Here is a 24,416-nt window from a genome sequence, read left to right as displayed (position 1 = left end):
ATGAAACCATTAAGGATAGCCAAAGGTTCAGGACAATGGGTGAAAACACATTACTATGTAAGATAGTTTTACCCCAAAATCAAATACTGTATTACACTTTTTCAAAATGATAATCTTGCTTTAAAGTTTGAATAAAAATTAGAAGCAAATGTATCTTCATACCGTGTGTTCTGACACAAGGCCATTAATTGTTTCTTTTTGTTTTATAAAAATTTACGTTTCTTGGCTCATGCTACTATTTATCAGCCTGATAAATATGAAGTTAGAGTAATACATGATGAAACAAAAGAATCATGCTACCAAATACGTTTGACACAAGGAAAAAGGGGTGATTTTAAAAATACAACATAACCAGACTATTTTTTTCTTTTCACAAACTATTAGGCAAAACTTACTCCCCCAAAACTAACTTACTTGTTAATAGGTCTTATTTTTTAAAGTTTCAGGCATGTTACAATCATGCGATACAAGTATCCAAGTGAAGCTTCATATTAAACAAAGAAAAGAATATATCATTTTCACTTGTGAACATGAATTATACACACTTCCAACATGTATTATACAATATTTGTACTCTAGTATCAAGTGCTCACGCCATTTTTAAAAAAAACGTTTTAATAATGATTTAGATAAGAATCCAGATTTTAGCATCCAACATGACATTTAAGAATTGCATCGGCTGTCTATTAAAATATTTGACTCAAAAAATAGATATTGAATATAGCTTACTGGCTTTCCTTTTTCCCTACAGATAAAAGTCAAACGTCCTTTGTAGGAATTATCTGAGTACAAAACTCAAATGCGAATTCAAGGGTCTAGTTACTAAGAAAGTAAATTGATAGTTCTTGTAGTGCAATTATCCATCTCTTCGATGTGGGATTGCATGAAGCGTTGACACCAAAACTAAGTCTGGTTGTTTGCACTTGAAACGATTACAACTGAGACATAATCTAACCGTAGCACTAAAAGCTATGCATTCATTAAAGTTTGAGGACGGTAAGCTACACACTGTAGTAAAGCTACAGATAAATCTCAACCGTGATCTTTTTCCGTGAATTACGAGTGCAATCAATTTTTCAATTCAAGAGGCCTAGTAACTAAGAAAACAGTGACATCATGTTGTTAGAGTCTATGCCACGCTGTTGCAATGCAAGCTCATTTAAGAAGAATAACATTGCAAGCCCTTGTGAAAGCTGTAGATGAAATTCAGACAATCTTTATACAGGTATTATATGTACACATTTTACTACAACCATATATAAGAGACATTTAGCTATAATGAAAATGTATATATATATATATATATATATATATATATATATATATATATATATATATATATATATATATATATATATACACACAAATAGAAATCCTCTCTTCTGATCTATTGTGAAAGATTGTGATTTGTAAATGCCATTTTTCCGCTAGCAGATGACCCCGTTTACAACTTTTGTTAGTTTATGTACAGTTCAAACATACTCGCAGGGAATAATGATGCTCCTACTACACAAGAGTGTTGAAACTAAAACTGTAATGTTCTTTTAGGTCATCTTTTCTGGTCTGTGTATGAAGCGGTCACAAGTCACATAATGCATCAACATGAAAAGTGAGTCTTGCTGTTTTTGTGTAACATTTACAACTATTGAGAGCTTAAAACAAGTCTATCTATTACACTTAGTTACAGCATGTTACAGTCATGGAATCATATTTTCTTTGTACTCAGGACTTCAATAAAAAGTAACTTGATGAGTAGTTATTTTAAGTGAAAGGTTAGTTGATTCAGGCCGCTCCAATACTGTCTTTTTAGGTGTCAGCCTTTTAGGTTTGATCCAGGAAACAGGCACAACAGTGTGTTGTCATATTTGTCTCGATTTGTTCTTCTTTCAGGATGCCATTATGGTAAGTGGTATACGAACAAAAAATGTTTAACATCTCTTAAATGTTTTTTTATAATTTTAAATATTTGTTTAGCTTAAGACAAACTCAGTAAAAACAGTATATTCGTAAATAGAATTAAATAAATGTAACCATACAAATATTGACTATGAATAAATAAAACAAAACCTAACAACATGCACAAATGATGGTTCTAACTCTTTCACAAGCCAGACTGATCCCAGGTAAGTTTACCTCAAATACCTGACTCACAATAGTTAGATATCTTGACTTTATCCACACATAAATTTTATGTTTCTTGATTTTTTTCTTTTTTTTTTTCTGAAACACAGTGTTTTACCAAGGCTTCATTTTTTAACATCACCATTCTTTATTTTTTTCCTCTGAATTTGTAACAAATTAATTAAAAATTATTTAACAGCATGATACTTCAAGCTGTTGACTGCAGCGGTTATAATTTTTCCATATTTGAATGTGTGTTTTCTACACATTGCATGCTGGGATGCATTCCAGTACCTTCAGACCATTTTCTCCATGTTCTGCTTTTTTTTTTTTTTAGTTTCAAATGTCTCAGTATAGGATTTCTCTCACCTACTCCAAATAAAGAAAAAAAAAATAATGCATATTCTGATTAGATAACATAAAACCAATACTTTAAAATGGCTGTATATATGCCATGTGTGTGTTTGTGAAAGTTGATTGGTGGATTTTGGGGTGTTTTTCAGCTTGTAAAGAATATGTGTGCTTTTTTTCATCTCTATTCACAATAAAATTTGTAAAGACATTCGAATCAACTGGTGCGTGGGCAAAGGCCTGAAAGTTTAAATCTGGTGAGCAGTGCAGCTTTGTACACTTTAAAAACAGACTATGCATTGTTTGATAATTAGATTGCATAGTTCGCTATATTTGTATCCAGAATTACAGAGTTTGAATGTAAAAAATACCAATGACATTTACTTTAAAATTGCAAAGATGTTACATTGTTACAGATGTTACAGGGATATCACCCTTTAATATAATGAGCCACATGTTTAATTACAGATTATGATCATTCATGTAATTTTACATTAATTTTTAGGCTTTGTAATGTAATTTAAACATACTAAAAAAAAGTAATTTTCCTGTTTAAAAAAAGAGAATTACTGTAATTTGCTATCAATACTTAAAATAGCAGTCAAGTTGATAAATTACAGATATTGTTTGTAATTTTACATGATTCTGTATGTAATTTAAGAAAACAGAAAACTACTGTAAAAAATGTAGCTATTTTCCATAAAATGTGTAAAACATTACAGTGTATAGAGGTTAAAAACAAATGAAATTGTTTTGAATATAATTTACAATATCATGATCATAAAGTTAAGTGACTCAGTGAAGTGTAACGCGGTCCTACTAGTGTGTAGCACTCCTCTGACTAACTCTAGGTCACTGCATAAAACACTTGTGGAACACGTTAACCGCTGGGGATTCCTTTGGACCAGAATCAGAAGATAAGGATCGTCTCACAGGAGCAAAGGTAAGTAATAAGTATAATAGTATAATCTAGTAATAGTCTGTAATCAATTAATCACACAGAATAAAGTAGAATAAAGAATAAAGTCAATCAATATGGAAGAGAATGTAGTATATTGTTTTGATTGATTATTTTTTGTCTTCAATCCTTCTCTTTAAATTGCAATGAAATAACAAGTGAATTGAATAATAAAACCCAAAATAACAAAAGGGTATACAAATTCAAAAACCCAAATCAAGGTTCAGATTCAGAATAAAAATAAACAAAACAGTAAAATAATAAATTTCACACACAATTTCAAAATCAGTGTCTCAGTTTTGAGACGTTCAGATTTGAAATATTTTTGAAATCTGTTTCACAATGAGCTTCAGTTTTTGCATTCAACTCAGTCTAAATGTCCAGTTGAGTTTAAGTTCAGTGTCTCAATTTCAAATTCAAGAGTATAAAGCAATGTTCATCAAAAAGTGGAAGAAGAAATTTAATCCAGGAGAGAGAAAAAACAATGTTTCTATCCACCGAAGATCCAGATAGAAAAAACTCGGGAGAAATAACAGAAAAATCAAAGCAAAAATAGTTTGATCCTACCAGTTCGGCAGGCTTCACGCTCTTTTGTTTGATCCTACCAGTTCGGCAGACTTCGCGCTCTTTTGTTTGATCCTACCAGTTCGGCAGACTTCACGCTCTTTTCTCTGTTTCCAGGTACGAGAGGATGGAATGGCTCGCCAGTCCCGACCGGAATGCGAATATTCAGCAAGGACAGGATTCAGGAACACAATTCTCACAAAGAAAAAAAAACCCAGCCTTGTAACAACAAAGCCAAAATGAAACATTAATGTCATTGTCCAAATAAATCATTTCAAATTAAATCAAACTCTCTGTATAAATCATTTGCACATACATGAGAACATACATGCTAATTCACCATGTGCTCAATCCAACACTAGGGCCTATGCACAGTGTTAGCACCCTAGCACCGCATGGCGCGCATTTCACGTTAAGAAATTCCTTCCGTCTAACACGTAAAACATCTTATAAACCTTTAAACACGACTATATACAATCATATATCATATTGACACACTTTTAAAGCATTTTTGAAAACTTTTACATCACTTTTTACCCGTTATAATTCCTTTTTCACATTACAATTCACAGTACTCACAATCAAAATAACTAAATACACTTTTTATAACGAAGTTTGTACTCACCAAGGAGAAGTATAAATCAGAAAACAAAAATAAAGTTGTTTCTCCCCGGAAAAGATGTATATTATATCTTATTGCGTCAGTCTCATCATGTCCGGTTCAAACGTCGTCACACAATACTATTCTCAAACAGTCGAGTTTCTAAAAGTTATATAATCACAGATATAAATTCAACTTGTTAATAATCTATCGCTGGATTATTAAACAAAGGATTTTAATCACAATTTGTGCAACTGCGTCTTCTCTCGTTCAAGTTCACTCTCGTTCTGCCTGCTTGTCCGCTAACTTTCGGCAAGGGGCGGGACTAACTTTTCACCTCACCAATGAGCAATCGGCTCAAGAGCATTTCTAAATTTAATTTATAAAGCAATTTTACTGCATTTTTCTTCTTTCTTTTTTTATATATTTATATATTTTATGACAATAATAGTTATATAAAATTGCAAATAAATGCTAGTGACCTAGGTTAATGACCTGGGTTACACTCTCCCCTCCTGAATGTATGCAGGTCCCTCTGCATTCTGGAATTCAGATGATTTCAACAGGAGAGTAAGTTCTATGGGGATTCAGATCTTCCAAAGTAGTAGTAATGGCTGTACTCAGACTGGAGAACAGGGATTGAACGACTAAACTGAGAGGATTACCCAGTTGCGGGTAATGAAGTCTTTTTGGAGCATCACATTGTCTGCTTGAACGTCTGAGAAGTTCAGTTTCAGTTTCCTCACTCTGGTTCTCTTGAGAGTCTTTGAGAGTGGTGCTTTCTCTTTGAGTGGAAGTGCTACTTTCATCTCCTCTATTTGTATTTTCAGGTGATTCACTATTAGCATCTGGTTGCTCTTGATCTGTAACCTGTGCCATTTCTCTTCCAGATTCCACAACCGAGCTTTCATCAAGAACTTCAACTTCAGGCTGACCTGATAGGCTCTCCTCTACCGGTTGCCTTGGAGTAGGATGATCGTCTTTCTCAGCATTGGTGGATTCCACATCAGGTAAGTCTCTAGGTAAGTCTCTATCCACAGGATCTTTCGGGATAAGATGTTCTTCATCCTTTTCCATCACATGTTCAGCACCAGGTAAGTGGACTGTTCTTTTTCTGTTAGACAGAATTCTGGTTTCAATCTCGAAAGACTTTCCAGGATCATAATAGTCCACTGGATTACAGTCTGACTCTGAATGCTCACTCATGCTTTCCATCTCCTCAGGTTCCTCAGCACATCTGGCTCTAGTTCTGGGTTTCGGCACCACTTTTCTTTCGAACAGGTTCATCAGACGCACTTTTCGACAGGAATCCACAAGGCAGCAGAAGATCCCTGTGCAGAGTTCTCAGAGGTCCATCCTTTCTTTCTGGTTTTACTGTGTAAACTGGTAAGTCACCTGCTTTCTTTGTTACCACGTAAACATCAGGTTCCCACTTATCTGCAAGCTTGTGTTTGCCTTTCAGACGTACATTCTTCACAAGTACACGATCACCGACTTCAAGTGTGGAGGCAACAACACGTTTGTCATACCTCTTCTTGTTTCGTTCTGCTACCTTTGCAGCGTTTCTGGTTGCAACCTTGTAGCTTTCTTCTAGTCGGTTCTTGAGACCTTGGACGTACTTGGAGTGGGATTCAGACTGTCCATTCACAGGTAAACCAAATGCAAGGTCAATCGGTAGTCGTGGTTGTCTCCCGAACATTAGTTCATATGGGGAGAATCCTGTCACATCACTCTTAGTGCAATTGTATGCGTGCACTAGAGGTTTGACATACTCTTTCCATCTTGATTTTTCCTTGTTGTTCAAGGTTCCCAACATCTGTAGAAGTGTTCGATTAAAGCGTTCTACCGGATTGCCTCTCGGATGGTAGGGAGTGGTTCTGATCTTGGATATTCCAGCACATTTGCACAGCTCTTTAATTGTGCGTGACTCAAAGTCTGTACCTTGATCGCTATGGAGCTTTTCTGGGAATCCATAGTGCACCAGAAAATTGTCCCATAGACACTTGGCTACTGTCTGGGCTTTCTGATTCCGTGTTGGTACAGCAACAGCGTACTTGGTGAAATGATCAGTTATCACCAGTATGTCTTTGGTGTTACTTTGGTCAGGCTCTAGTGACAGGAAATCCATACAAACAAGCTCTAGCGGTCTGCTGGTTCTGATGTTCACCAAAGGAGCGGCTTTCTCTGGCAGAGTCTTTCGTCGAACACAACGCTCACAGGTTTTGACCTTCCTTTCTACTGCTGAGGCCATCTTAGGCCAGAAGAATCTTGTTCGAACAAGGTCAAGAGTACGCTCGATGCCCATGTGACCCATTTCATTATGGAGTTCCTTCAAGACTGTAGCATGAAGATCAGCAGGTAAAGCCAGTTGGTATGACGAATCTCCTTGCTCTTGTCTTCTCCTCAACAGTATACCATTTCTCAATTCCAGACGATTCCATTCTTTGAACCATGGAATTAATTCAGGTGGAACGGACTTGAGACAGGGCTTTTCCTTGGATTCCAGTTGTTGGATGACAATTTTGATTTCTGGATCCGTTCTCTGTCTTTCCCGCAGGTCTCCCTCAGACAGTTTGGGAATCTCGGTGAACTGATAAGTATCTTCTTGTTGGAAGGCTTTCGGTAAAGCATCCACATCAACAGCAAGGGATTCCACTAACGTCACAGAGGGGTGTAAAGAAATAGGATAATCACAGGACTGATCAATTTGATGACGTTCACAGATAGCTGTTATGACTTCTGCAGGAACAACCATTGATGAGTCTTCTGCCAGGTGATGGTAAGTAAACTGTCTAATTCTTTCCCTTTCTTTCTGTGTTTCCAGATCATCAGGAACTTCCTCTTGTGGACGCCTCGACAATCCATCCGCATCCTGATTCCTACTTCCAGCCCGGTATTGGATTTTGAAGGTAAAGGTCGACAGACTCGACAACCACCTGTAGCTGGTAGCATCCAGTTTTGCGGAGGTTAAGATGTATGTCAGCGGGTTACTGTCAGTTACCACGGTGAAGTCAGCTCCATACAAGTAATCATTAAATTTGGCAGTAACGGCCCACTTCAACGCCAGAAATTCTAACTTGTGTGCTGGATATTTTGCTTCACTCCTGGTAAGTCCACGGCTTGCAAAAGCAATGACTCTCATCTGTCCATCTTGTTCCTGATACAGTGCTGCACCAAGGCCGCTGGTACTGGCATCAGTGTGTAAGACATAAGGCAGTTTGGGGTTGGCAAATCCTAACACTGGAGCAGATGTAAGTTTTGCAATGACAGTGTCAAATGCTTGCTGACACTCTTTGGACCATCTTTCTCCAAATTGTCCCTTTGGATCGAAGTAGTGCTTACTCTCATCCATCTTCTTTCTGCGATCCTTTTGCAGTGGAGGATATCCAGCCGTAAGATCGTTAAGAGGCTTCACAATCTTTGAATAGTCCTGTACGAACCTCCTGTAGTAACCTGAGAATCCGAGGAAAGATCTTAACTCCTTTAGATTCTTCGGTCTTGGCCAGGTTTTCAGGGCTTCTACTTTCGAAGGGTCAGTCTCCACTCCATTCTGGGATACAATATGGCCCAAGTATCTGACAGCTGTTTGACAGAACTTACACTTTTCTGGTGAAAGTTTTAACCCAAACTCTCTGAGTCTTTTGAGCACTTGCATCAGTCTTGTCTCATGTTCCTCTAAAGTTTTCGAGAAAACTATGAGGTCATCAATAAACACAAGTACTTCCTTCCGGTTCAGGTCTCCCATACAACGCTCCATTAGCCGTTGAAAAGTGCTAGGTGCATTGGTGATTCCTTGCGGCATCCGGTTAAATTCCCAGAAACCTAATGGGCATACGAAGGCTGTTTTTTGCTTATCAGACTCTTCCATCTCAATTTGATAATATCCGGACTTCAAGTCAAGGACTGAGAACCATTTTGATCCGGTCAAGACTGAGAAAGCTTCTTCTAAGTTAGGAAGGGCATAGGCATCCTTTATGGTCTGGGAGTTTAATTTCCGGAAGTCAATGCACAGACGCACAGAGTTATTCTTCTTCCGAACAACGACTATTGGAGACGAAAATGGAGATTCTGACTCCCTGATGACACCTGCTTCCAGAAGCTCTTGAAGATGTTTCCTGACTGCGTCCACATCTTGGGGGTGAATTGGTCGAGCTCTGTGCTTGAATGGTGTCTCATCACTGAGCTTAATTCGGTGCTTCACTTTGTCAGTGTGACCATAATCCAGATCATGTAACGCAAAGACGTCAGACATGGAGTTCAACAGGGATGTTATCTTATTTTTCCACTCTTCCGACAGAGGAGAATCTCCAAAGTCAATTGGAATGTTTGATTGAAGTTCTTTCATTTTTTCACTTTCAGCATGAACTTTGGGTAACTGTTTCTCCATCACTCGCTGAACTGCATGGACTTCAGCTATTACAGTCTTTGGGGAAATCACTAGGTCGGTTTGAGTGTCATTCCTGACTACAACTGGCAACTGAGCAAAGCGTTGCCCTGATGGTAGACTGTGCAGAGAGCTTGCTACTAATAGACCACTAGGTAAGGATGTTGTGGTAGGTTGTTCCACTGACACCCACTTTTCAAAGAGAGGGGCTTTCACTTGAATAAGTCCATTCAGAACTACAGTGCACCCTGCTGGTACAACCTCTTGTTTGTTCCCCTTCAGCTTTACACACGCCACAGTTCCACTGGAAGCTTGTCGTTTCCTCTTCTCAAGTACATTTATCACAGCTTGATAACCATAGCAAATTGACTTGAGGGTGGTTGTGTTCTCTTGAGTGCAGTTGGTGTATAACACATCAAGTGAATTGGTACCAATTAGGATCTGTGGTATGTTCGTCAAGTCAGGGACTACCAGAGCTAAGGTTGGGACTTCTGCTTCCACCCCAAGGAAATTTTCGGGAAACTTCAGGTTAAGCTCGACATAACCCAAATAGGGTACAACTTGTCCATTGGCTCCCTCTACTTCTAGAAGATGATCCAAGGATTTCATGGGGTGCTTGCATAAGTATTTATCATAGTAGGACTTCGGAATGGTTGTCACCTGCGATCCGGTGTCTAGGAGGCAGTTCACTTCTCTTCCTTCAATTTGGATTCTAGCAGTGCACCTTGTTCCTACTAAGCCGGTAGGTAATCCATGATATGGGGACTCATGAGCATGCTGGTGAAACAGATATCCATTCTTCGTAGGGCATTGTTCTCTTCTAGTCTCTGTCCGCCCTGCAACAGAGACAGACTTCAGTTTAAAGACTTAGAGTTGAAAGCATTCTGAAGGTCCCATTTGGCCTGTCGCTCTCTTAACTCACGGCGCTTCTCATCCACTTTGCGAGGGTTTGCATCATTCTCACAGTTAACAGCAAGATGTCCATCTTCTCCACAATGGAAGCAATAACCAGGACGGGGTCTGTTGTGCGACTGCCAGGTGGGTCTTGGGTTCTTGTTCAGCTCAGGTTCTCTAGGTTTGGGTCGGTATTCCACAGGGAAAGTGCTCAAAGCTGGAGACTTCTCTTGACGCTCCCCTTGAAATCTTGGGACAAGATGAGCTTGAAGCTCAGCTATCTTCTGTCTTAACTCAGAAATTTCATCCACCTTGGGGCTCTTTTCTTTGCGAACAGGCTCGGTCTTCATCATGGTAATTTGTGCTTGAAGTTTTGCGACTTCTTTCTTCAGACTTTCAACTTCAGACTTTTCAGCTTTGCTTTTAGGCTTAACTGATTTCTGCTTTGCACTTAACTGACTTTGTAATTCATCATTGGGCTCACCAGGTATGTCGGTGCAGTATACAGACTGTTGGTGAGTCGCTGGCCGTAGTTTAAGTGGAACAGGAGCATGTCTGTTTAATCCAAGATGCTTCCTCATCCTTTCTTCTTTCAGTGACTGCTTGTCTTCTGCAGTACGAATAAGTACTACAAATTCAGCGAAAGAAGGGGGTGCATCTTTCTTTCCTTCCAGCTGCAGATCAGCGATCAAGCTGTTGTCCCAGCAACCCCTGCAAAATTGCTTGAGGAGACAACGGTTCCGTTCAGCTTCAGCAATTCCACCTCGTCTAATTGCAGTGCTCAACATCACATGAAGACGGTGAAGGTAGGTGGAAGGTTTTTCACCTTGATTTTGCAGGGCACCAATGAACTTTGCGAACAGTTCATCTCCGTCCTCCACTGAGCCATAGACAGATTCCATCACCTTTAAGCAATGTGATGGCAGAGCATGTGGACTAATGTGCTTGACGACATCCGAAGCTGGAGGCAGCAAACTGTCAAGAATTTTGCCCGTCTTGTGTAAATCAGAAAGAGACTGATCATTCAATAGGAAATCCACACTGGCACGCCAGGTGTCGAAGTCAGGTTCGTGGCTGGGCCGAGGAATTCGTCCAGAGAAGACTTTGAGACGAACAGCAACATGTGAAGAAGACATGGAATCACTGGTCCTTACTACGTGCTCCATAACTACTCGTTGAATTCCTGGTGGATTCAAGGTACTGGTTGGTATGTTCAAGGACATGGTTTCGGAAACACTGGCATCAGGACTCCTCATATGGTAATATGACGGTGCCGATGCACTCTCCTTGGCAGGGTTTTCAGCTTCTCTTGTATGCATATTGCTGTCATTCACCGGCTGTTCCAATTCTGGCTCAGATACAGAAGATTCTTTTTCTGGGAACATTAATGTGGAAATCTTTTGCAACTCACATTGAAGTACTTCCTGCAGTGTTTTTCCGCTGGCTCGGGCAATGGCTTTCAGGTTCTCCAAATAACCTTCAGTAACACTGCTATCTGCTGCAGGTGTGTACACACTTCCCAAGCTGCGCACATGAAAGACAATGTTAGCATCAACAGTGCTTGTGATAGTCATAGGCAGTGCAGACTCCAAATTGTGCATAGCAGAGTCATAAGAAAATTCCACAATGGCACTTTGGTGGTGCTCTGAGTTGGGATCGTCAATAATTATGTTGCGTTTGATGGATCCATATTTCATTAAGCAGGCTTCTAATTCTTGATCAGGATCTGAGAGAGTTAAGCCACTTACAATGACTGATTTCTTGACGTCAATGTTCTCACGTTTCACAGCTTCCATTTTTGCTTGTAGAACTGATTTTCTTTGAAGAGAAGGGGGGGCTTATTTATTTAATTTTTTTTTATTTTTCTTTATTGACTGTTGTGGTTATCAAGTTGACTAATAACTATTACACTATGCTGTTATTTTGCTCCTGGCTGGTGGCTCGCCAAGTTTTTCGTGTAACGCGGTCCTACTAGTGTGTAGCACTTCTCTGACTAACTCTAGGTCACTGCATAAAACACTTGTGGAACACGTTAACCGCTGGGGATTCCTTTGGACCAGAATCAGAAGATAAGGATCGTCTCACAGGAGCAAAGGTAAGTAATAAGTATAATAGTATAATCTAGTAATAGTCTGTAATCAATTAATCACACAGAATAAAGTAGAATAAAGAATAAAGTCAATCAATATGGAAGAGAATGTAGTATATTGTTTTGATTGATTATTTTTTGTCTTCAATCCTTCTCTTTAAATTGCAATGAAATAACAAGTGAATTGAATAATAAAACCCAAAATAACAAAAGGGTATACAAATTCAAAAACCCAAATCAAGGTTCAGATTCAGAATAAAAATAAACAAAACAGTAAAATAATAAATTTCACACACAATTTCAAAATCAGTGTCTCAGTTTTGAGACGTTCAGATTTGAAATATTTTTGAAATCTGTTTCACAATGAGCTTCAGTTTTTGCATTCAACTCAGTCTAAATGTCCAGTTGAGTTTAAGTTCAGTGTCTCAATTTCAAATTCAAGAGTATAAAGCAATGTTCATCAAAAAGTGGAAGAAGAAATTTAATCCAGGAGAGAGAAAAAACAATGTTTCTATCCACCGAAGATCCAGATAGAAAAAACTCGGGAGAAATAACAGAAAAATCAAAGCAAAAATAGTTTGATCCTACCAGTTCGGCAGGCTTCACGCTCTTTTGTTTGATCCTACCAGTTCGGCAGACTTCGCGCTCTTTTGTTTGATCCTACCAGTTCGGCAGACTTCACGCTCTTTTCTCTGTTTCCAGGTACGAGAGGATGGAATGGCTCGCCAGTCCCGACCGGAATGCGAATATTCAGCAAGGACAGGATTCAGGAACACAATTCTCACAAAGAAAAAAAAACCCAGCCTTGTAACAACAAAGCCAAAATGAAACATTAATGTCATTGTCCAAATAAATCATTTCAAATTAAATCAAACTCTCTGTATAAATCATTTGCACATACATGAGAACATACATGCTAATTCACCATGTGCTCAATCCAACACTAGGGCCTATGCACAGTGTTAGCACCCTAGCACCGCATGGCGCGCATTTCACGTTAAGAAATTCCTTCCGTCTAACACGTAAAACATCTTATAAACCTTTAAACACGACTATATACAATCATATATCATATTGACACACTTTTAAAGCATTTTTGAAAACTTTTACATCACTTTTTACCCGTTATAATTCCTTTTTCACATTACAATTCACAGTACTCACAATCAAAATAACTAAATACACTTTTTATAACGAAGTTTGTACTCACCAAGGAGAAGTATAAATCAGAAAACAAAAATAAAGTTGTTTCTCCCCGGAAAAGATGTATATTATATCTTATTGCGTCAGTCTCATCATGTCCGGTTCAAACGTCGTCACACAATACTATTCTCAAACAGTCGAGTTTCTAAAAGTTATATAATCACAGATATAAATTCAACTTGTTAATAATCTATCGCTGGATTATTAAACAAAGGATTTTAATCACAATTTGTGCAACTGCGTCTTCTCTCGTTCAAGTTCACTCTCGTTCTGCCTGCTTGTCCGCTAACTTTCGGCAAGGGGCGGGACTAACTTTTCACCTCACCAATGAGCAATCGGCTCAAGAGCATTTCTAAATTTAATTTATAAAGCAATTTTACTGCATTTTTCTTCTTTCTTTTTTTATATATTTATATATTTTATGACAATAATAGTTATATAAAATTGCAAATAAATGCTAGTGACCTAGGTTAATGACCTGGGTTACAGAAGTGACGCTTTTTATTTCAACTTTGTTGTATACACATAGTAGTGTAGATGATAAAATGGCATTACATACATAAAGTAAAACAATCATGACATTACAGGTGGTCTATCAGAAAAAGAAAATCTCTGGAGGCTACCATGTTTTGGTCTAGGGCGTAGTTGACCACCGTTTTAATGATTCCGTCGATGGTGGTATCATCAGCATTTTTTGAAAACAGTGACACACATAGATCTGTTACATACAGTATGTACACATACAAAGAACCTCAGTAACTGCAAACTCGTCGCTACATTCAGACGTCACATCCAGAACTTTTAGATTGGCTATTTGCTGTTAATACACAAACTTGTAATATGAGTGTTTGTATCAAACCATGAATTGTTCAGGCCTTTTATGATGTCCATTATATTTTTGAGATTTGTTACATATTTGGTATCCTTCTCACAATCATTATCTGGATCGCATACATCTTCAAGGATCTTATGCATTAATCTGCTCATCTGTCTTCTGAAATAATCTTTAAACATAGTCATATGAAGTATGAACATATGAAGTTCTTTCAGCTACATTCAGTCCCCATGTTACTGACATCTGGTTACTCTTCATTAGTTTCTGCATAGTCATTTCATTAATGTTTAGATGTTTAAAATTTAATTTTGCACGTTATCAACTTTGTCTTTGATATAAACTTTCTGGAATCTCATTGTGCTTTAACACATTGAAGTTAGGGTTTTTTGATCACACGCCCCAAAGGGGCATGTTGAAGAAGCGTGCATCAGGCTCAGACAATCAGGAAAGTGACTTTGGCGGTCATTATATAAACCAGACAATGTTACTTCAACTTTTGAATGACGTGATGGTTGCAGTACGTAGCACAGCGGTCCACGCTGGTACAGTTGTCAAAAATCTGTTGTACTATCTAGCGCTAGATCCTCCTTTGGTTAGGAAACCCAGATTACTTGCGATAACCAAGATCTGCGTAGAGTTTATCAGGACAGTCGATTGGGGTCTGACCCCTGCTGTGCGGGGTGTACAGGGAGTTGCCATCAGGAAGTCATAAACATAACAGTCACAATGAAACATAAGTAGAGAAGTCTACATATGTCGCCAGTTTATTATTATTTATATATATATATATATATATATATATATATATATATATATATATATATATATATATTTTTTTTTTTTTTTTTTTTTTTTTTTTTTTTTTTTTTTTGACTTCTTTGTTAACAAAACAAATACAGGGGTTGAACAAAAGAAACCAAAGACACAGCTGAAGCTGATGGGTATAGAAACAAATAATGACATAATCTGTAGCCAAAGAAACTTTCCTATATAAAACTTGTATACTTAAATGTTTATCTCTCTATGAGGTTTTTTATATAAATGAATGGGTTAAAATGTTTCAAAAACTAAAGCCAATGAAATAAAAAAAGAGTATGATGACTGTTGCTTCCCACTCCTCTACTGAAAGACTCAAGTTGCCTTCCCGCTCCCATGTCTCCTTTATGTATAATATGTCTATCATCTTAGCTTGTTGTAGCCCACTATACAACTTTGAGATCACATTTTTACAGACATCTAATTAATAGGCTAGAAGAAAAACTTTTAATAACCTATGTTCTACTTTCCTTGATACATCTCCTAAAGCATGCTCTGCATAGTGCCGCAATTGGAGATACCTATAAAAGTCTTGGTTCTCTAGCCCATGATTTCCTTTAAGCATATGAAAGCTCTGAAGTTTCCCTTTATTCATAAATGTCCAATAGGCAGTTAAGCCGTTAGGTGTCCAACTTTTAAACCTACTATGTGTTTTGTTGGGAACAAACTCAGTACCATAGGCACACCAGCGCAGCAATATCATGGAATCTTTCAAATTACATAATTTCACTACTTTCTTCCAAATGTTTAGGGATACATTTAACCAAGGGTTATCTATAGTTAATAATATATTTATCAGTCCAACATCTCCCAGTGTTGCCTGAATTGGAACATCGTGAGATATAACACTTTCTATTTCCTTCCATCTAGATTGATATACTGGATTACCAAAGGTTTAATCTGGGCAGCATAATAATGATCTCGAAAACAAGGCAGTGCCATTCCCCCCTTTCCCTTTGACAGCTGAAGTGTTTTATATCTAATTCTGGGTTTCCTCCCTTTCCAGATAAATCTTGAAAATAATTTATCCAGTTTACTATTTTCAATCAATCCAGTTATAATATTTTCATCATCACAGTTATAATATTTTCACTTTCACAGGTTACGAGGTATAAAAAAAAAAAAGATCATAATAATGGTCCATAACATGTAGAAATAGGTTGGAATTTCATTTGTTTTTAACCTCTATACACTGTAATTTTTTACACATTTTATGGAAAATAGCTACATTTTTTACAGTAGTTTTCTGTTTTCTTAAATTACATAAAGAATCATGTAAAATTACAAACAATATCTGTAATTTATCAACTTGACTGCTATTTTAAGTATTGATAACAAATTACAGTAATTCTCTTTTTTTAAACAAGAAAATTACTTCTTTTTAGTATGTTTAAATTACATTACAAAGCCTAAAAATTAATGTAAAATTACATGAATGATCATAATCTGTAATTAAACATGTGGCTCATTATATTAAAGGGTGATATCCCTGTAACATCTGTAACAATGTAACATCTTTGTAATTTTAAAGTAAATGTCATTGGTATTTTTTACATTCAAACTCTGTAATTCTGGATACAAATATAGCGAACTATGCAATCTAATTATCAAACAATGCATAGTCTGTTTTTAAAGTGTACAAAGCTGCACTGCTCACCAGATTTAAACTTTCAGGCCTTTGCCCACGCACCAGTTGATTCGAATGTCTTTACAAATTTTATTGTGAATAGAGATGAAAAAAAGCACACATATTCTTTACAAGCTGAAACACCCCAAAATCCACCAATCAACTTTCACAAACACACACATGGCATATATACAGCCATTTTAAAGTATTGGTTTTATGTTATCTGATCAGAATATGCATTTTTTTTCTTTATTTGGAGTAGGTGAGAGAAATCCTATACTGAGACATTTGAAACTAAAAAAAAAAAAAAAACAGAACATGGAGAAAATGGTCTGAAGGTACTGGAATGCATCCCAGCATGCAATGTGTAGAAAACACACATTCAAATATGGAAAAATTATAACCGCTGCAGTCAACAGCTTGAAGTATCATGCTGTTAAATAATTTTTAATTAATTTGTTACAAATTCAGAGGAAAAAAATAAAGAATGGTGATGTTAAATTTGAGGTAATAATTTGAGGTAAACTTACATGGGATCAGTCTGGCTTGTGAAAGAGTTAGAACCATCATTTGTGTATGTTGTTAGGTTTTATTTATTCATAGTCAATATTTGTATGGTTGCATTTATTTAATTCTATTTACGAATATACTGTTTTTACTGAGTTTGTCTTAAGCTAAACAAATATTTAAAATTGTAAAAAACATTTAAGAGATGTTAAAAATTTTTTGTTCGTATGCCACTTACCATAATGGCATCCTGAAAGAAGAACAAATCGAGACAAATATGACAACACACTGTCGTGCCTGTTTCCTGGATCAAACCTAAAAGGCTGACACCTAAAAAGACAGTATTGGAGCGGCCTGAATCAACTAACCTTTCACTTAAAATAACTACTCATCAAGTTACTTTTTATTGAAGTCCTGAGTACAAAGAAAATATGATTCCATGACTGTAACATGCTGTAACTAAGTGTAATAGATAGACTTGTTTTAAGCTCTCAATAGTTGTAAATGTTACACAAAAACAGCAAGACTCACTTTTCATGTTGATGCATTATGTGACTTGTAACCGCTTCATACACAGACCAGAAAAGATGACCTAAAAGAACATTACAGTTTTAGTTTCAACACTCTTGTGTAGTAGGAGCATCATTATTCCCTGCGAGTATGTTTGAACTGTACATAAACTAACAAAAGTTGTAAACGGGGTCATCTGCTAGCGGAAAAATGGCATTTACAAATCACAATCTTTCACAATAGATCAGAAGAGAGGATTTCTATATGTGTATATATATATATATATATATATATATATATATATATATATATATATATATATATATATATATATATATATATATATATATATACATTTTCATTATAGCTAAATGTCTCTTATATATGGTTGTAGTAAATTGTGTACATATAATACCTGTATAAAGATTGTCTGAATTTCATCTACAGCTTTCACAAGGGCTTGCAATGTTATTCTTCTTAAATGAGCTTGCATTGCAACAGCGTGGCATAGACTCTAACAACATGATGTCACTGTTTTCTTAGTTACTAGGCCTCTTGAATTGAAAAATTGATTGCACTCGTAATTCACGGAAAAAGATCACGGTTGAGATTTATCTGTAGCTTTACTACAGTGTGTAGCTTACCGTCCTCAAACTTTAATGAATGCATAGCTTTTAGTGCTACGGTTAGATTATGTCTCAGTTGTAATCGTTTCAAGTGCAAACAACCAGACTTAGTTTTGGTGTCAACGCTTCATGCAATCCCACATCGAAGAGATGGATAATTGCACTACAAGAACTATCAATTTACTTTCTTAGTAACTAGACCCTTGAATTCGCATTTGAGTTTTGTACTCAGATAATTCCTACAAAGGACGTTTGACTTTTATCTGTAGGGAAAAAGGAAAGCCAGTAAGCTATATTCAATATCTATTTTTTGAGTCAAATATTTTAATAGACAGCCGATGCAATTCTTAAATGTCATGTTGGATGCTAAAATCTGGATTCTTATCTAAATCATTATTAAAACGTTTTTTTAAAAAATGGCGTGAGCACTTGATACTAGAGTACAAATATTGTATAATACATGTTGGAAGTGTGTATAATTCATGTTCACAAGTGAAAATGATATATTCTTTTCTTTGTTTAATATGAAGCTTCACTTGGATACTTGTATCGCATGATTGTAACATGCCTGAAACTTTAAAAAATAAGACCTATTAACAAGTAAGTTAGTTTTGGGGGAGTAAGTTTTGCCTAATAGTTTGTGAAAAGAAAAAAATAGTCTGGTTATGTTGTATTTTTAAAATCACCCCTTTTTCCTTGTGTCAAACGTATTTGGTAGCATGATTCTTTTGTTTCATCATGTATTACTCTAACTTCATATTTATCAGGCTGATAAATAGTAGCATGAGCCAAGAAACGTAAATTTTTATAAAACAAAAAGAAACAATTAATGGCCTTGTGTCAGAACACACGGTATGAAGATACATTTGCTTCTAATTTTTATTCAAACTTTAAAGCAAGATTATCATTTTGAAAAAGTGTAATACAGTATTTGATTTTGGGGTAAAACTATCTTACATAGTAATGTGTTTTCACCCATTGTCCTGAACCTTTGGCTATCCTTAATGGTTTCATTGTGTGAGAAACTGATTTGGAGCAAGGTAATATCTATTTGTTAAAAACATTGCAGCAAACATATTTGTCAACATTATTCTTTTGGTTTACCATAGTTTTACCTTATATTTACTAGGAATTGAAACTTTATTGAAATAAAAAAAAAAAAAGAAAGTAAAATTATATAAATCTATGAGACATACCTCACCTTAAATGTAAAGTTTTTTAAACACAAACATATTTAACAGATACACTAGGTTTTAACAGCGAAGATATTTAATGCGGACATGCCAGGTAGGGGATTTGGCCTAATCTTTGGTTTTTAAGCACAATTAAATATTCTCAAGAGATCCATTGTCCCCTGGAAGTCACATCTTCTGAAAGACCTCACATGTGGGGATTCACTTAGTTGAAAAATTATGTTTTACCTTGTAGGCTCTTTAACACCCTGCAAAATCGTTTGAAGTCAAAGGGCATTGTCATCAGTGCTCCCTAAAGTCTGTTCATAAGGCCAACAGACAACAGTTACCACAACATATGGTAACGTTTGAAAATACTCATTGTATTTTTGAGTAGATAACCAATAGTATATTTTTAGTAAAGGGTATGTTTCCACATTGATAGTGACCAGTTAAGAAGCTACAAGAAAAGTAAAACCATATACAACTTATAAGTGCAATATTAGATACTGCAGAATGTCAGATGTTGAGTTCAGGCACACCATAATAGTATGACAACATATGACCACTTTTTATTTGATTTTTAATGTAATATCATACTTTGAATTAAATGTGAGATTTTCTTAAAGATACAACTTAAACTAAAAAGAGCAATGTTAAGTCATCGTTTCAGGTGACGGGAGTTTTGAGACATCAGACACACAGACACCTTCACGTTTGGATTTTTTAATTTTTTTTTAAATCAAAATTGAATATTCATTTTTAAAAACAGTTTTTTTTTTGTTTGTTTGTTTTTTTAATTTGTATTATTATGACAAACTTTGTCAATATGTTTCATCGCATTGGTGGGTATTTGCCAGATGGAAATGCTGCTTAAATCTTTGAGAAATAAGATCAAATAAAACTAAGTAGCGGTTTTTGATGTAACATTTTAAAGTTGTTGTTTTTTTTTTTGTTTTTTTTTGAACAAATGCCGTTTAATAAAAATAATACTTTAGGTTAAATTTAAGTAAAATCATTTCTACCATTGGACATCAGATGTTATCCTGATACAGTAGTCTTCTAGAAAGATAAATAGAAGATATGATTTTAATAAAACTTTATAGATTGGATTTAAACAACCATATCATTTTAAAATATCTAGATTATGCTTTGTAATAAATTTAGTACAAAAAAATGTGCCCTGGAATGCAGACTAATGCTGTAACACAGAGGCTCATCTGTCTGCTTCCTCCCGTCTCTGTGAGGGTCTGAAGGATTTGTTTCACACTGGAATTTATCCCTAGGAGTGTTTTGTTTATGATACAACTTAAACTATTTGTTTTTTTAATGTTTTTATCATATGTCTATGGAAAGCCCCATAAAACATGGAAGTGTCCACAGACCCCCACAGCCTGAATACTGTGACATTTCACACCTTGCTGTGAGAAGTGGATAGAAAACGGTTTTCAGCCAGTAGTCATTACCCTGGGGCATGTGTCAAAAAGTGATTTATGGCCCATTTGATTGATGACTTGACAGGTGTGACCTTTTGTCCTTCCGTTTCCGGACTGTGTTTATGACGGGAAGTGTGACCTTATGCCCTTCCGTTTCCGGACTTTGTTTATAGCAGGAAGTGTGACCATCTGTTTCTGGACTGTGTTTATGAGTGTCATATGTTTTTATGTTCAGGAAGTGGAAATGGTGTTTATACAGGTGTGGTGGGCAATCTGATGATTGCATTGGATGTGAAATGGTGTGGGAATGTTTATAACAGGCAGTGGGAATTTGATGATTGAACGTATGAACTTTGACACGATGATATCCGCATTCCGGCACATGTCTGTAAATGAAACAATACAAACAAGATTTATAAATTAGAAGCGCTGTTGTTAAATGAATCACATGAAAGTGTTTATATGAAACAGTATTAAAGAAAGCATTGAAAAAGAGACTATAGTCTCAATATGACTTCTCCTTAAATAAAGGAATAATAAAATATGAAATAGTCTTTATATGAAATAAGATGAAATCAACTGAAATTATTATTATTAAACCTTTATTTAACCAGGAAATAAAACTCTTGAGATATAAAATCTCTTTTACAAGAGGGCCAAGAGGCAGTACATTTAGTTCAACATATAGCAAATACAATAATTTACCAAAATACACAAAATCACTCAAAAACAATTACAATCAAATGACTCAGAAACTAGATCCTTTAAAATACCCTTAAAATCATTTAGTGATACCAACCCTTTTAAACGTAAAAGAAATAGAAATTATATGAAAAAAGTATTTTGAAAGCTTTGAGAAGTTTGTTTTCCAGCTTAAAACAGTACTGATGTTAAATAATGCAGTTGAAATATCAATTTTATCAATTAAGATAAAATAATGTTTTTGAAGCTTTAAGAGATTTTTAACTTTAAGAAAAGTATGACGATAAATGAAACATATGAAAGGGTTTATATGAAACAGTATTAAAGCATATGAAATAGTGTTTATATGAAATCAACTGAAATTATTATTATTAAACCTTTATTTAACCAGGAAATAAAACTCTTGAGATATAAAATCTCTTTTACAAGAGGGCCAAGAGGCAGTACATTTAGTTCAACATATAGCAAATACAATAATTTACAGAAATACATAAAATCACTCAAAACAATTACAATCAAATGACTCAGAAACTAGATCCTTTAAAATACACTTAAAATCATTTAGTGATACCAACTCTTTTAAATGTAAAATAAATAGAAATTATTTGAAAAAATATATGTATTTTGAAAGCTTTAAGAAGTTTGTTTTCCACCTTAAAAAAGTACTGATGTTAAATAACGCAGTTGAAATTTTATGAATTAAGATAAAATAATATTTTTGAAGCTTTAAGATATTTTTAACTTTAAGAAAAGTATGATGATAAATGAAACATATGAAAGGGTTTATATGAAACCGTATTAAATAGTACTGATGTTAAGTAACGCAGTTGAAATAGTAATTTTATGTAATAAGCTGAAATAGTATTTTTAAGGGAACTTACTAGTTGAGTTGAGATGCATGCAGTCCATTTGCTAAACTGAAAATGAGTTTGTTTCCCATATTGCTGTGGGCCGGTCCAACTCTGTCTGCGGATGTGATTGGTTTGCAGTGTGTCAAACTATTAAAAGTGAGTTAGGGTGGATATAACACCTCCTATGGTTTATTATCGAGGGATGAAAGCTAAATCTTCCTTCCTTCCTTCCTTCCTTCCTTCCTTCCTTCCTTCCTGGCTCCCCTGACACTTGACAACCTGGGAGACCCCCCAAAAATGACACCTCATTTCTGAGGCCTACTGAAGATATTCCATTTGTTTTATTTTGTTTTTATTAAGACTTTTACTCTCTTTTTCTATTGCATTGCATATTTGTAGTTTACATGACAGAGATCTTACCAAACATTTTAATCTTACAGTTTTTAAAATGTTTACACACTAAAAGTGTTACTCTAGGCCTGCTCAATGAATCTTGTCAATACCTTCTCTCTATGTTCCATAAGAGATATTGTGGTCATGTCCAGACATGTAGGGGTTTCCATGTTTCCACATTTCAAGTAATAAATAGTTCAAATAAATAAATATATTTTATAAGCTGTTTCGCTCATGAGACAAATTTCGCTCACTTAGCACAAACACACACACACAATTGGTTCTATATAAAGGAATTTCTCTCTAGTTTAAATTAAATGAATATAAATAAAATATATAAGACAATGAATAATAACAAATATGGTACTGAACATTTATTTAAACCATTTTAGTTATAGTTTTACCTAAATTAATCATATAAACATATTTTATAAACATATAAATATGAAAACAACTTACATTTTCAGAGAGCTGACAAAGTAGTCCTTTATGCAAAGATAAAAAATAAAATAAAATAAAATAAAATAAAATAAAATAAAAGTGAAATAAATAGTTGTATCATAAACAAGACACTCCCAGATCCTCCCATGCAGGGATAAACACCAGTGTGAAATGATGCTTCAGACCCTCACATGGACGGGTGGAGTCAGACTACATGAGCCTCTGTGTCACAGCATATGTTAAGACCGCCAACTCCTTTCCAGTGAATGTTTTTGTACTAAATTTATTTCAAAGCACAATCTTAAATATGATCTTTTAATTGTAAAAGGTTGTTTAAATCCAGTCTTTAAAGTTTTAATTGAATTCAAATATTCTTCCTAGAAGTCTGCTGTATAAAGATAACAACTGACGAACGATGGTAATAACGATTTGCTTAAATTTTACCTAAAGTATTATTTTTATTTTTATTAATCAAGAACTGTAAAATGTTGAAATCATAAACCTGTACTTAGTTGTCTTAGATCTTATTTCTCAAAGATTGAAACAGTATTTTCGTCCATGCAACACACAAAGTTTTTGAAAAATCTGTATGTTTTTAAGATAAACTGTGAATGTTTAATTCGATTTTTAAAAATCCAAATGTGAAGGTGTCTGTGTGTTTGATGCCTCACAACTCTCACGTAACCTCGAACGAGGGCTTAACATTGCTCTTGTTTAGCTTAAGTTGTATCTTTAAGAAATTCACACATATTCAAACAGAGACCAGGTGTTCCTCTGTGCTGTTCCCATGAAAAAATTTGTCTTGAGTGAATATTTAATTTTACTCGTCTTAATTCGAAGCATTATATTATTTTAAACTTCAAATAAAAAAAGTGGTCATATGTTGTCATATTCTTATGGTGTGCCTGAACTCAGCATCTGACATAAGTGCAATACTAGATCATGGCTACTGCAAAATAAGTTACATTCAAAAATTAACTTTCACTGTTGTTAATTTCACTCAATCCATCCCTGTTCACATTACTAAAAAAACAAAACAAAAAAAACATGCAACTACATGAACTTAATTTAACTGAGTTGTTTTTACTAAAAATGAATATTGTCAGGTTTACTTAATAAGTGTTTGTTCAGTCAACTTAACATTGCTGAGTGAAACACACAAATTAATGTAGACATAACTAACTGGGCAGTGGATCCATAGTTCCCGGCATGCTTTGCAAGGGTCTGCATTAGGAGAGAAAATTTTCCATTTTTCAGTAAAGGGAAATATGTTGGCTGTTTATGATAGTGTTTAATGCTCAGTTATTTTGGACATTTAGAGAAGTTTCTGTAATG

General features: G+C 35.3%; 1 protein-coding gene and 2 long non-coding RNA genes across 4 annotated transcripts; 1 reads left to right on the top strand and 2 right to left on the bottom strand.

Moving 5' to 3' along the window:
• Positions 1 to 3,278: 3,278 nt before the first annotated feature.
• On the top strand, positions 3,279 to 4,278 carry LOC125280240. Its single transcript, XR_007187561.1, has 2 exons — positions 3,279 to 3,415; positions 4,112 to 4,278. It is a non-coding gene; the product is annotated as an uncharacterized LOC125280240 (long non-coding RNA).
• LOC125280239 lies at positions 3,507 to 5,851 on the bottom strand. Of its 2 annotated transcripts, none has more exons than XM_048210627.1 (2): positions 4,620 to 5,851; positions 3,507 to 4,213 (listed from the first exon to the last, which is right to left on the bottom strand). In XM_048210627.1, exon 1 carries the CDS (start codon positions 5,808 to 5,810, stop codon positions 5,145 to 5,147), a length of 666 nt encoding a protein of 221 aa, XP_048066584.1. In that variant the 5' UTR covers positions 5,811 to 5,851; the 3' UTR covers positions 3,507 to 4,213; positions 4,620 to 5,144. The 2 variants fall into 2 exon arrangements, with proteins under 2 accessions (XP_048066584.1, XP_048066585.1); XM_048210628.1 differs by having other exon boundaries at positions 3,507 to 4,189.
• A 6,208-nt stretch (positions 5,852 to 12,059) lies between these two features.
• LOC125280237 lies at positions 12,060 to 13,655 on the bottom strand. Its single transcript, XR_007187560.1, has 2 exons — positions 13,173 to 13,655; positions 12,060 to 12,766 (listed from the first exon to the last, which is right to left on the bottom strand). It is a non-coding gene; the product is annotated as an uncharacterized LOC125280237 (long non-coding RNA).
• Between the last annotated feature and the right edge of the window lie 10,761 nt (positions 13,656 to 24,416).

The sequence above is a fragment of the Megalobrama amblycephala genome, linkage group LG12, assembly GCF_018812025.1.
Source record: "Megalobrama amblycephala isolate DHTTF-2021 linkage group LG12, ASM1881202v1, whole genome shotgun sequence".
In the NCBI taxonomy this organism is placed as follows: domain Eukaryota; kingdom Metazoa; phylum Chordata; class Actinopteri; order Cypriniformes; family Xenocyprididae; genus Megalobrama; species Megalobrama amblycephala.
This window is presented reverse-complemented; position numbering and strand designations above follow the sequence as displayed.

Coding starts and splice junctions, on each gene's coding strand:
- LOC125280239 (XM_048210627.1), bottom strand. CDS start 5,810: ATGGAAAGCATGAGTGAGCATTCAGAGTCAGACTGTAATCCAGTGGAC.